Source organism: Neovison vison, chromosome 9 (assembly GCF_020171115.1).
Source record: "Neovison vison isolate M4711 chromosome 9, ASM_NN_V1, whole genome shotgun sequence".
Lineage (NCBI taxonomy): Eukaryota > Metazoa > Chordata > Mammalia > Carnivora > Mustelidae > Neogale > Neogale vison.
This window is the reverse complement of record NC_058099.1, coordinates 34,764,090-34,776,374: the sequence shown is the minus strand read 5'-3', so window position 1 is coordinate 34,776,374 and position 12,285 is coordinate 34,764,090. Positions and strand designations below refer to the sequence as shown.

At 50.1% G+C, this 12,285-nt stretch overlaps 1 protein-coding gene and 1 long non-coding RNA gene across 3 annotated transcripts in view; one reads left to right on the top strand and one right to left on the bottom strand.

Annotated features, from left to right (window-relative positions):
* The window catches only part of LOC122917460, a 78,629-nt gene that overhangs the window by 53,161 nt on the left and 13,183 nt on the right, over nucleotides 1–12,285 (top strand). The window contains exons 4-5 of the long non-coding RNA XR_006386395.1: nucleotides 3,044–3,168; nucleotides 7,172–7,286. This is a non-coding gene — a long non-coding RNA (uncharacterized LOC122917460). The remainder of the gene's footprint in view (nucleotides 1–3,043; nucleotides 3,169–7,171; nucleotides 7,287–12,285) is intronic.
* The window catches only part of PAX5 (paired box 5), a 191,792-nt gene continuing 188,787 nt past the window's right edge, over nucleotides 9,281–12,285 (bottom strand). Inside the window, exon 10 of one of the 2 annotated variants that reach the window (XM_044265343.1) lies at nucleotides 9,281–11,706. In XM_044265343.1, coding sequence (XP_044121278.1) covers nucleotides 11,630–11,706 — 77 coding nt within the window. In that variant the 3' untranslated portion in view covers nucleotides 9,281–11,629. The remainder of the gene's footprint in view (nucleotides 11,707–12,285) is intronic. The other variant, XM_044265344.1, reaches the window with a different exon arrangement.

Below are 12,285 nucleotides of genomic sequence, written 5' to 3'. Positions count from 1 at the left end.
ACCTTCCCTTAGCTTTGGAGACAAGAAGCAACAGCTCTGCCCTCAGGACTTCTGAACTTGCATTTTGCCCAAGCTGACCACCTTTTTCTCTCAGTCTTTTTATATTTAGGGTGGATGGGTGAAGGCAGGGGGAGTCACTGGGTGGTCGGGTCTGTTCTCTGAATTGTCATCTCTCATGTAGCACTGCAGAAGGTAACAGGACCCAACTCTTAGACTCCAAGAACTGTCGGTTTCAACTTTGGGTCTTGGCTGTGCAGTTCTGGGACAGCAGGAAAAATTCCACCAAGTCTCAGCAGCTGGTAAACAGTGCTCAATAAATGCTAAGAGGTAATATTGATTAAAACTCAACACAAAGAGTCTTATATTTAGAAGCAGGGCAGAAGATCAGAGTGGACCAGGAGCAAAGCTGCAGATGATAAGCTGTGGGACTCCTTCAGTTCCTCTGGGCCAGGAATGTACTTGTTCACCAGCCTCGTATCAGGTTGAATTCAACTGAGGGGAGGGCAGGAGTGAGGAGCAGGGAGGGCAGAACTCATGCCATTCTTCAGCTTCAGCCTATTTGTCCTTCACTGCCCCAGAGTTGGGTAGGAAAGAACTGAATAAAGCGGAGACTGAACATCTTCACCATTCATGGTGTTGTAAAGATCCAGCCTGGCTAGCTATCCTCAGACCCATTTCCTCTTTCTCTTTAGCATGCAGGTAGACTACATCTCTCGGCCCGTGGCCACGAGATTGAGTTCTGGCTAATAGCACGTGAGTGAAAATGATGTCTGCCATTTCCAGCCCTGCCCATGAAATCCTCCCAAGGCATGATCCTCCGCATTTGTGCCTTTTTTGCAGGCTTGATGCAAACAAGCAAGATAACTTTGGAGGCTTCAAGTTGAAGCTGGCAGAGCCAAATAATAAAAGGGACCAAGATCCCTGAGTCACTTTGTAGAATGCTGCCTGCTGACCAGGAATGCCCACATTTAACAATTATTTGAGCAAAAGACATATTCTTTTGTGTTTAGACATTTAAGTTATGGGGTATGTTTGTTACATCAGCTGGCATTGCCTTAACCAATACACAGGTTCACAGAGGAAATGAGGAAATTAGTCTGTGTCTACATTGTCCCTGCTTTTAGAACCTTCTAGGATTTTGGGGCATTTATCTGCCATGCTCTATAAAGTCTGCACAATGTTTGAATTCCACTTCACAGAAAGGTTTTTTCCCCAAACCCTCTTCAGGGGCCTTTCCTATTAAAAAGTCCCATTTATAGAAACTACTACTTAGCATTTTTGGAACTTGTTATCCTATTCAGCAGACTCTAAGTCAGGAGGCTTTGAACTCGGACAATTACTGCTCTTGATTAACAACAAGAACTGATGAGTTGGCCTTTCCAGTGTGCTAAGCAAACTCAGCCAAGCAGAAAATATCACTGAAGGGGAAACAATGGGAAGTGATTTTCCCGGTTACATTACGAGCCGTCGTGATATTTACACATGTTTGTGGATAATGTGGGAAACTCTGCCGCTTGCGTGCCCTTCCTGACGACAGTGCTGGGCTCGAGACACCATGTTTCTCACTTGGCCTGGGCTGTCGATGCCATCCTGTGGCTGCAAGCATCTAGGCCAGTGGGAAAACCACAGACCTGGGGGTGTGCAGGCGTGGGTGCAGCATCCCTGAACCATTGCTTCAGAGTACCTGCTCCTCCAGGTGTCCCTGGGGCCTCGGGTGGTCAGACGGCCCAGCCGGCGGCAGCCTAGAGGAGTGGCCATTGCTTCATACCCTCACCAGAATGGGGTATTTTAAAAAGAGATGGTTGTGAAACTGACTCCTGTTGTTTTTAATCTCAGGTTGCACTTGAATTTCACTTGTCTTCATGTGTGAGTGGTCATGCACGTTCTTTATGCATTTCTTTAATGGGGACAGTAGTATTTTGCATATCGTTGCATACAAAATCTTCACATATTAAGGCCAGTGCACCTCTTCATGTTTCGTAGGTTTATTTTTCCACATTATTTGTCCTTTTATGTTGTTAACTTTTTTTATTGTACATTTAAAGTTTTAAAAAAAATTAAGCAGTCAAAATTCTATCTTTTCCTTTGAGGCTATTCCATATCTTTAAGCTTACAAAGTCACATTCCATATAGAGGTGTGAATATATTCATCTATAAACTCCACTAGTTTTATTAAAAATTGAAAAAGTAACCGTTTAGGGACACCTCCCTGGCTCAGTTGGTAAAGCATGAGATTCTTGATCTCAGGGTTATGAGTTCAAGCCCCACATTGGGCATGGCGCCTGCTTAAAAGAAAAAAAAATAACTGTTTAATCCACCAGGGGCTTATCTGAGTGGAAGGTGTGAGGTAAAGATCTTCTTGGGGCTTTAGTAGGCTCCTTGATGGTTCATTTCTGCGTTCTACCTTTGTCTCACTGCTTTCCAGCTGTTATGACAAAAATACCATAGATTAGGTGGCTTGAACAACAAACATTTATTTCTCACAGTTCTGGAGGCTGGGGTCCAAGGTCAGGGCATTGGCAGATTTGGTTTCTACCTAAGGCCTGTCTCCTATGTTCCTATATGGTAGAAGGGATAAGGAAACTCCCCAGGGTCTCTTTTATAAGACCATTTGTGAGTATTCCACCCTCAAGACCTAATCTCCTCCCAAAGTTCTCTCCTCCTAAATACCATCACACTGGGGAGTAAGTTGCCATATATGAATTTTCCTGAGACATATTGGACTGTGGCAACCCTCGTCCTGCATTCAGTACGGAGCCTGGCTCAGAGAAGTTTCCAACTAGAGTTTGACCTTTGGATGTAAAATTTTGGCTTCTTATAGCTGAGAAGATCTCTTGGCAAAACTCCTATTGGTCATTTGGGGAAAAAAAACCCCCACAGTGCATGTATTCCTCACAAGATCATTGAAATAAATGTTATAAGGTTTATACCCATTGTATGGATGAAAAAAACCAAGGCTTCTAGAAGTTAAGAGACTGCTTACATCAGCAAACTGACCACCCAACCCAGGCTCTTAGGAATCTTTGTCCTGCCTTTTTCACAGCCCTGCGGCAGCCTCATTCCCCCACAGATCACCACCGCAGCCAGCACCTAGCACCGGGCCTGGTTCCAGCAGGCGTTTGAGTGAAGGATGGGCCTGAGGTGAAAGTCTCCTACAGCAGACCTCAGGTATGTCCCTCTCATCCTCTTTTTGACAGTCTCTGAGGTTCGAAGTGCTGCCGGAGGCTGCTAGAGCAGATTCTAGGCTGGCATTTCCACCCTTCTTGCTGGAGGCCTTGCGTCGACCTCCTTTCTGCCTCCATTCACACCCGGGCTATGGCAGATACTGGGTGGCCCACACCCAAGGAGGGCAGGCTTGGGGCCTCTGTCCCGGGGAGCTGGAAACGAGGGCTGTGGCATCAGGGACGGCGCTGTCTGCTCTGCCTCACCAGATGGTCCCATTTTCAGTTCCAAAATGCTGCCACTTCTCCCTGAAGTTCGTGCCTCTAAGCCATGAGCCTGGGGAAGAAAGGCGCTGGGCCAGCGCTCCGCTGCACCAGCACGTCTCTCTCCCTCAGGAATCACCTTCGTCACCATCCATTGCCAAAATGAATGGAGGCTGCATGGCCAGCTTTATTAAATATGAATGAGTCGCAGCCCACGGCCCCCACGTGGTCACTCACCCACTCCATCTCTGGCAATTACTGCGTCGCACACACTGTGCCAAGGGGCGCATCGGTCCCTGCCTGCCCTTGCAGACTGACACCGCCCAGCAGGGGCAGGGCTCAGCTCTGCAACTGCCCCTGATGGAAAGCCACTCCTGGGCTCCCGTGCAGTCAGAATGGCTCTGCTTTGCAGGTGTAGGGACAGGGCACCTTCCACAGAAGGACTGTGGATTCTCAGGCTCCGAGCCTTCGCTGGGTCGGGCCTGTGGCTTTGGAGCCCCAGACAAGGTCTCCTGGTCTGGTGGGCTCCTGAGCAAAGTCTGCATGTTAGAGGTGTGTGGGTAACACCCAGACATTTTTTATTTCAGGCAGTTTTAAGATCCAGGTTAAGAGCACGTGTGCATGTGCACACCATCACTAAACACACATTCAGTGTGTGTTAACGTTACCTCACAAGAACCAACAAGATTGTGAGTTTCGTGTCACTAGGGTCCTTGGTAGCCCTGTTCACTGCTGTGTCCACAGTGCTGGGGACAGAGGACCTGCCTAAACATTATTTGTTGAATGAATAAACAAGGTGGGTGTTACTGTTTAGGAGCAAATGAAGTGGAGTGACAGAACTCGCCAAGGTTCTCCTGCCACTGAGGGTCAGAGCTAGGTGTCCCCTCCAGGGCGGGGCTCCAGCCAGCCCCACAGGCTGCCAGCTTGCCCGCCCAGAGGGCCCTTCCTGCCCTGCCCAGGCCAGGGTCCAACACCACTCCACGCTGCTATAGGTACATGGATTTATCTGACCTTAATTCCATCAGGGGAGCCAGAAAAATTCCCCATGGCCCCATGTAGCTCTGTCAAAGTTGTCAAAAACCATCTATGAAGTTGTAAAGACGAAATCAAATTCTTTTTCTGAACTTAAAAAATTACTTTTATTTTAGGAACCAATAAAATTATGGCAAATATTTACAAATAATTATCTCACATAAAGGTTACATAAAATCAATTCTTCACAAGTAACAGTCACTCATGAAAAGACACACAGATATTAAAACTACGCCAATCTTATTGCAAGTTTCTCCAACTAATCTAAAATAAAAGTGTTGCAATAAACCATTTAACTTAGAATAAAACCACAAATTTCAGGTTTGACGAGGAAAAAAAAAGTAAAAAACCAAAACCCCACCCCTGTTTTCTCCCAAGTCCCACCCCCAGCCCCTGCCCTCCTCCCAACAAAAGAAAAATATGTCCGACATCTTTGGCAAATTGGCACTGCTGTAATTACATTCAAATATTATTACACACAAAAGCAACACACGTCACTAAGAAAAAAAACCACCAATATTTCAAGTCAGTTATTTTCTACTAGAAAAAAAGAATACAAAACATACACATTTTTAAGAAGCATTTTTTTTTTTCAATCTGTTGGAGACAGATCGTCTCCCACTTTCAAAGGCAATTCAATTGTGGGGGGGGTTTGTACTTTTTTTTGTACTTTTTTTTTTTTTAACAAGTAGCGTCTATGCAGGCATCACAAACTTTGGCGGATACAGTAGATATGTATTTCTTTGATGCTGGAAGGTCAGACCCTAAGACAAAGTCAACTGTCTCAAAGAATGAAAAGCTAAATCCATGTGTCTTCCTGGCAAAGAGTTCCACTTGCAATGTAATCTGCATTTATTTCTATAAATACTCAATGTCCAAAGGCCACTAGAGGGTGAACAACCAGGGCAGCATCTGTCAGCAAGAGTCAGGGCAAAACCCAAATCAGATTTCCACCCTCGGCCCAGACTTGGAGGCCCAGTGGTGGGGGGTGGGGTGGGAGCAACCAGGGGGCCCCCACTGCCCACTCTATTCCCCCATTGATCTGGTAGCGTGGGGCCAGGGGATGGGCATGCCTCTTCCTGTGCCCCAGGATAGGCTGCTGCCAGATCTGCTCACCATCTCTGACCAAAGGCGAGGAAAGTAGGCAAGAATTGGCATGAGGAGACTCAGCACCAGGTCTGAGTTTCAAGTGTCTGAGATGTAAGGGTGTACGTGTACGTGTGCACACTCACATGCGCACATATGGAGGGGAGGGCCTGATCCGGAGGCTCTGAGTTTTGCAGGGCATTTCAGAAAGACTCAGGACTTATTTATTTTTAGCTTTATAGCAATTAATTGGCTATTGATTGGTTGGAATGTTCAACTCTCCATTTCCTCAAATACAATAAAATAGTTTCATTAAAATGTATTCATGCTTGAAAATAAGGGAGCCATTAAGTGGTTTCCTTTCTGTTCCACTCCAAGGGAAATGCACCATTTGTAAATCAAAAATCCATCATCCAAAATCACTTGTTCTTAATGGTGCTTTTAGAGAAGATGAGGGACGTGGCCTTATGCGTGGTGATTTTGGGGATGCGGATGGCCCCATGGCCATTGTTGTAGGAATGGGTGGGCCTGTGGTTGGGGTGGGTGAGGCTCAGCTTGACCTCTTGCAGCCAGGCCTTAAGAGCCGGGCGAGGGGGTGCCTGACTCCCCATCTAACCAGCCCCCTGCTGTTGCACACACTTCCTTCCCCAGCCATGCTCAGAACTGTAGAGCTGAAAGGTGGAATTCCTGCCTGCCTTGTCCTGCCCACACGCCAAATGTACTACCTGAGATGGACTGTTTTAGAATTCGTTACGATTTCCTCAGTAAATAAAGAGTTGTGTTTTCTCCTTGTGCTGCTCAGAGGTCTAAGATATAGGAAGGAGCATATCTAGATTTACTGCGTGGTGGTTGCATTTACCCCCAGCTCAGACTTGGGCTAAATGGGATCCCTGGGAACATATGGACTGAAACTCTAGATTGGCAGGGACGTGACCCTGAGGTCTCCTTGGATCCTGGGGTTGGGGGTGGCCCAGGAACGGGACCCCGTGTCGAGAAATCACAGCAAAGGAAAGAAAGTCTGGTGCCTGGCTGCTCCTGGCAAGCAGCCCACATCCCAGAAGCTGCAGACCCCTCCTAGGAGAGCGGGCAGGCCGGGGACTTGCTTCCAGTCCTCCCTGGCAGCCCCTCGGGACCTGGCCGCCACTCTGGAGATGCAGCGGCAAGTTGACAGTGGGGAAGTGCAGATCAGCACTGTGGCTCCACCATGAATATGCAAGAGGGAATCCTGAGGTAAGGGGTCGGCAGGGGACAAGGGGCTGAAGGGGCTGCTGGGAGGTGGGGCGGACTGCAGGCTAGGAGTCACGGCCTGACTGTCCAACTTTCCGATTATGTTTTGTTACCTTTTAAGAAATGTACTTGCCTTGGACCTCTCCGAGGCCAAAAGAACTAAAGGAATAAATTCTCCAGGAGCACCGATGTGCGTGCCTGGAAACCATCAAAGGCAGGCTCCTAGATGGGTGACAGGGCCACGGCCGCAAAGCCAGCTTCTTAGCGGGGCCTCCCAGGAGCTGGTATAGCCCAGAGCTCTGTGGGTGTCCATCCGCTGTAGCTTGGGCCTGGCCAATCCAGGGGCCTGGCTTTCTCTCTACCCTCGGGGCAGCTGTGTCTCAGACGTGTCTTGTTTCTAGGTGTTTGTCAGGAGTGCTTGGTTTGTTTTTAAGATTTGCTCCCCATGGCTTGGAGCTAAAATCTAGCTGAAATGTCATCCAGAAGGAGAGAAGCTGGTACCAGAGGCTCCCAAAGGTAAGGCAGTTGCTCTGGGCTATGACTTCTCATAAAGGGATTTTACCCCTCAGTGCCCTGTGGCCACATCTGGGGCAATTTGCTCCTACCCCACCCCCCACAGGAAAGACCCCTCTCAAAGCCAACAGTCCGTCCACTCCCACCACTCCCAACTGTTCTATCCAACCCACCTTCAAAGCCCAAACAGTCTGCAAGAGCCCAGGGTGGGGAGGGAGGGGTAGGGACTGGGGAGGCCCGTCCCCGACAGTGACTGGCCTGACAAGCTGAAGCACGTCTCCCATCTTGCTGGGCTCCCGTCTTCAGTGAAAGGCAGGAGGTGAAGAAGAAATGTAGCCCTGGACAAAAATTATTGGGTCACGAGCTAGGAGCCAGTGGATCAAACATGACCCACAAACCTATTCTTTTGGTTGAAAAAGGATTTAAAAAGTTTCCACCTTTGAGTGCCCCTAGATGGGGCCAGGTCCTACCCCCCATGCCTCTTCACGCCCTGCCTGAGTGGCAAGATGACTCTACCTCCCTGACTGGGGAAGCAGCAGTTCAGGGGCCTGGAGACTGCAGTCTGTGTTTTCCAGGCCTGTGGCCGCCATCAGAGCCTGGCTGGGGAATGCCTACATGTTGTCACAGACATGTCTGAAGTCAGAGCCACAGTGAGGGGACATCTTGTAACCCCTGGAACCTTAGACCCTGGGAATCAGAGGCAGGCCCATGTCCAGGCCCCGCCAGGGCCAATGGTGTGGTCTTGGATGTGCTCTGATCCCCTCAGAGTCCCAGGAACCAGCAGGGAAGGAACGTGAATGAGACCTCAGGAGCACTGAAGTGAAGGAATCTGGGCAAAGACTTTGCAGGTTTGGTGTTAAATGGAAACCACGGTAGGCCAGCAAAGCCACCAAGCCTTAGGCCATTTGGTCAGGCCAGCCTCTAGGTCTCTGTTCTTTCTTTCCTCATTGTGGGTGTAGGGGGTTTCTAGGGATTGAAGGGTATGTCTAAGCCATATGCTCCCATGACAAGAGCACAATTTCTGTGGAGAGAGAATGAGGCCCAGAGATCTGAGAATTCACCTCACTTCTGTCTTGCCATGGAAGCCCCAAATCTCAGTTTTCCCATCTCTAGAGTGCATATTGTGATCTTTGCCCCAGGGAATGGTCAAGGATTGCAAAGCACCATACAAATGTGAGTTATGAAAGGGCTAACCCTAACTAAGGCGCCTTGGGAAAGGGAGGCTGGATTTGATATGTCCTCAGATTTTCCAAGGCTGGAGCTAGACTAATGGTATGAAACTTTTTTTTTTTTTTTAAATAAAATCCACAGGGACCTTTCTGAAAGTCAGAGCCGGAACATAGGGCTGAAGACCTGTGGAGTACCACCCCAGGTCTCCAGCCACAGTGCTGGTGAAAGCCCTGGCCTTGTTTTCCATTCAGAATTCTCTGGCATTTACTCAACAGCTTGTGTCCTTTGGAACCTTTCTCTCTAAGCTCCTAGGCAGTTCCACCAGGCAGCGTGTGAGCTGGGGAGAGCAGGTACTTGTGTGAGAACGTGCATGTACATCCTTGTGCTCTTGTGCTTCTGTCCGGCAGCCCAGAAATCAAGGGTTTGTCTTATAAATACAAATGCAATCTGAAGACCAGCAGAGCCTCAGGGGAGATAGGAAAGGAATGGATGGAGCTCATCACAGGGCACGAGAAGGAACAGAAGGGGACCAGCTGGGCTTTGATGAGGAAGGACAGTGTTTGCTTTAAGCAGTTTGTTCAAGGAAGGCCAACTTCCCAATAGCCCGAGACCACAAGGGGGGATGTGGACCAAAGGTGTTGGAACAAAAGGCCAAAGGCCTGATCTGAAGACCCCTGGGCCCACCCCTTCCTGCAGGAGGGAAGGAGGGAGGGAAGGAGGAAAGGAGAGGCCAGCTATCATACCTTCTCCTACCTTGCCTGGCAGGTGGAGGCTGGAGCTAGTTCATCCTGTTCCTGGAGGTGGGCTCTGCCCACAGCTACCTCCCTTCTTTGCCCAGCAGGTTCCAAGGTGGTGGGTGTGCCTGTTAGGGAGTGCCCTGGCTCCACCTCTGCCCTGGGTGGCTGGGCCTCCTTGTCACTAATAGCTCAGGACTTTCCATCTGTGGCAGTGGGCCCAGAACGATTTCCCATTGCCCTTGCTGTCAACTTCCCTCTCCAGGGATGGAGGGATCACCTTGTGCCAGGGGTCAGGAGGCTGAATCTTAGCCCCACCTCTGCCAGTCACTGCCTGGGGACTCCACCTTGTTGAGTCCTGGTTTCCTCTTCTCTCCCACCACCTTGTAGGATGTTGGGGAGTAAACACGTGGTGGCCAGGGATCTGTTCTATTTCTCTGCATTGTTCTAGGCTTCCCCAAACTGGGCCTCAGTTTCCCCTGGGGGGAGCTGGACTAGATCTTTTCAAGGCAGATTCCCATCCCTCTGCATGTTCTTATTTCCCATTTGGTCCAAATATTAGTAGGACATAGATGCCCACCCCCTATGCTTGCTCAGAAGTAGAAGACCTGCCCCCGGATGGCCCAGTTACAGCCCCAGCACCCTGGGAAAGAGGAAGGCAAGGAGATTACTGGAGGATGGCCTTGTAGGTGACCCAGCTGTACCAAGTCAGCCGAGGCTCAAAGGGGAAGGTCTAGTCCGAGGTCACACAGCAAAGAAGTGGTATGGCCAGGACAAGACCTCCCAGGCCCAGTAACCCCAGGCTCTGCACTGCCCCAGCTCTTTGCCAACTTGGTGACATGCAAACATCAGAGACCCTGTCACACGAGATGGCAAAGTCTATTTTCATCTATGTAATTAAGCCTAGATCGGGACAGGGCCTTCATCTTGTTGTTCTGACTTGGCAGGAAAGACTACTGAAGGAATTGAGGCTCCAGGCAAAGGGATGTTGGCCCCTGGCACTCCTATTTCAAAACCACTCCCAGTTCACACAACAGTTCCTTACTACTTATCTTGATCCCCTCCTGAAAGGCCTTCCTCTGTCCCCCACATCTTCCCAAGTGTTTTTTTCTGGCCACTCCAGCATCCACTGAGGTCTCCAAGCTCCCAGGGTCCTTGGCCATGGCCCTGACCATCACCACCCCTTGCATCAATAGGTATATACCCACTGTGCAAAGTTAGGCATCTGCTCCTACCCCAGCACCTCTATTCCTAGCTGCATACTAGGCTCCATGGGGACAGGGAGGGGCTAATTGGGAAGCTCTGGCTGACTGCTGTAGGTGTTTGTGGTCCTCAGTGCGATAATGTCTTTTTTTGTTAATTATTGTCTACGTGCCAGGGACAGGCTTGCCCGGAATCCACTTTCTGGCATCCTGGAGGGTGGGAGAAATGTCCATGGTGGGTGTCCAATGTGATTTGAGCCTGGGCATGCCTCAGAAAATACATCCCAGTTCAGTTCAGTGGTTCCAGGGGCTTGGGAGTCCCTGCCTTGGACTATGGTCTTCTGGGTCCTGTCCAGCCCCAGGATTCCAAGTCCACAATGCAGTCAGCACCTTGGACAGTATGTTTAGACTTTGTAGCTGAGGAATCTCCCAGACAGTTCTTTGTTCTCTTTGAGTCCTTTGATATGGAAAAGAGCTGCTCACACTGCACTGGGGCCAAAAAAAAACAAAAACAAAAACAAAAACGGAATCAGGAAGGCAGGGCATCTCTCCAGTGTGTTTCTCCCGAGGAGGGATCTCAGGGGTAGAAGCTTGAAGCATAACCAGCCCGATGAGCCTCTTAGTCCAGACGTTAAAGAAGTAGCAATGAGCAGTAGGCTGTGCCCGGAGGTGGGCATCCTTATTCTCAAGGACAACTCCAAGCCCACCTGTACGGGGCAGCCAGGACAGAGGGGATGGTCTGCACACAGGTCTAAGATGTCCTGTGACACATCAGGAGTACTGGATGCATAATGGATGGGCAGTCTGCTCAGTTGGACCCTCAGGCCCGCAAAAAAGCAAGAAGGTATTTACACGGGTGCTGTTGAAGTGACAAAAGCAAGCTCTCCTTCCCAGGCCTGGGGCAGGAAGACAGGTGGATGGTCAGTCAGCTGGGGACTGGCAGTCTAGGCTAGGGCTACAGTTGTCTGCAGAATAGTCTGTGGCTTTGCAGAGACCTGGTTACTGTTGGGAGAAGCTCACTGATTGACTCTTAGAAATGGACGTGTGTCTAGAAGTCCAATGGCCTTACCATAGAACCCCAGCTCCCTGGCAGGAGAAGGTTGGGAGGGAGTTTCAGGCGAGAGGGGATTGCTGGGGGATGGTCTCACTGGACCCCTCTGGCTGTCTTCGGAGGGGCTGAGAGGCTATCGCCCTCAGTGATATGTATTATAAGTGCTTGGCGCCCGCCTGGCTCCGAGGGTCAGTGACGGTCGTAGGCAGTGGCGGCCGCAGGTGGGGCAGCTCCTCGGGCTGCAGCGCTGTAATAGTACGGGGAGCCTGGGGGAGACAGAAGAGGGCACGGAGGTTCAAGGGTGACCTTGTGCCTGCAACCCCATACCTGGGGTCCCCCTTCTACCGGGGCCCCTCCCCTTCCTCCCAGGCCACCAAGATCTCTGTCCCAGTCTGTTCCCCAGATTGCAAGCTTAATTAGGGTTGCTTCCTCTTAGGAGATTTCAAGGCCTCCTTCCCATCTAGAGCTGGGGGAGGCAGACTGGGGCCCTCAGGTCCAATCCTCCCTGCTGCCTGTTTCAGTAATAACGGTTTACTGGAACTCAGCCTTGCCCATTTGATTCTGTGCTGTCCCTGGATGCTGTCCTGCTACCACAGCCCAGCTGACTGCTGCAGCTGAAGTCATATGTTCTGCCAAGCCCCAAATGTTTACTGTCTGGCCCTTGACAGGACGAGTTTGCCCACTTCTGGCCTAGAGGGTGAAAAGCCATCACTTCTTAGTTCTCCCTGTAGATCCCTTGTGACCTGACTCCGCCCACCTCTCTGGCTTTCCTCCCAACAACCACTGCTTCCCAGCCCACACCGTGCACAGACCACACCCCAGGGAGCTCAGACTGCGCACAGGTC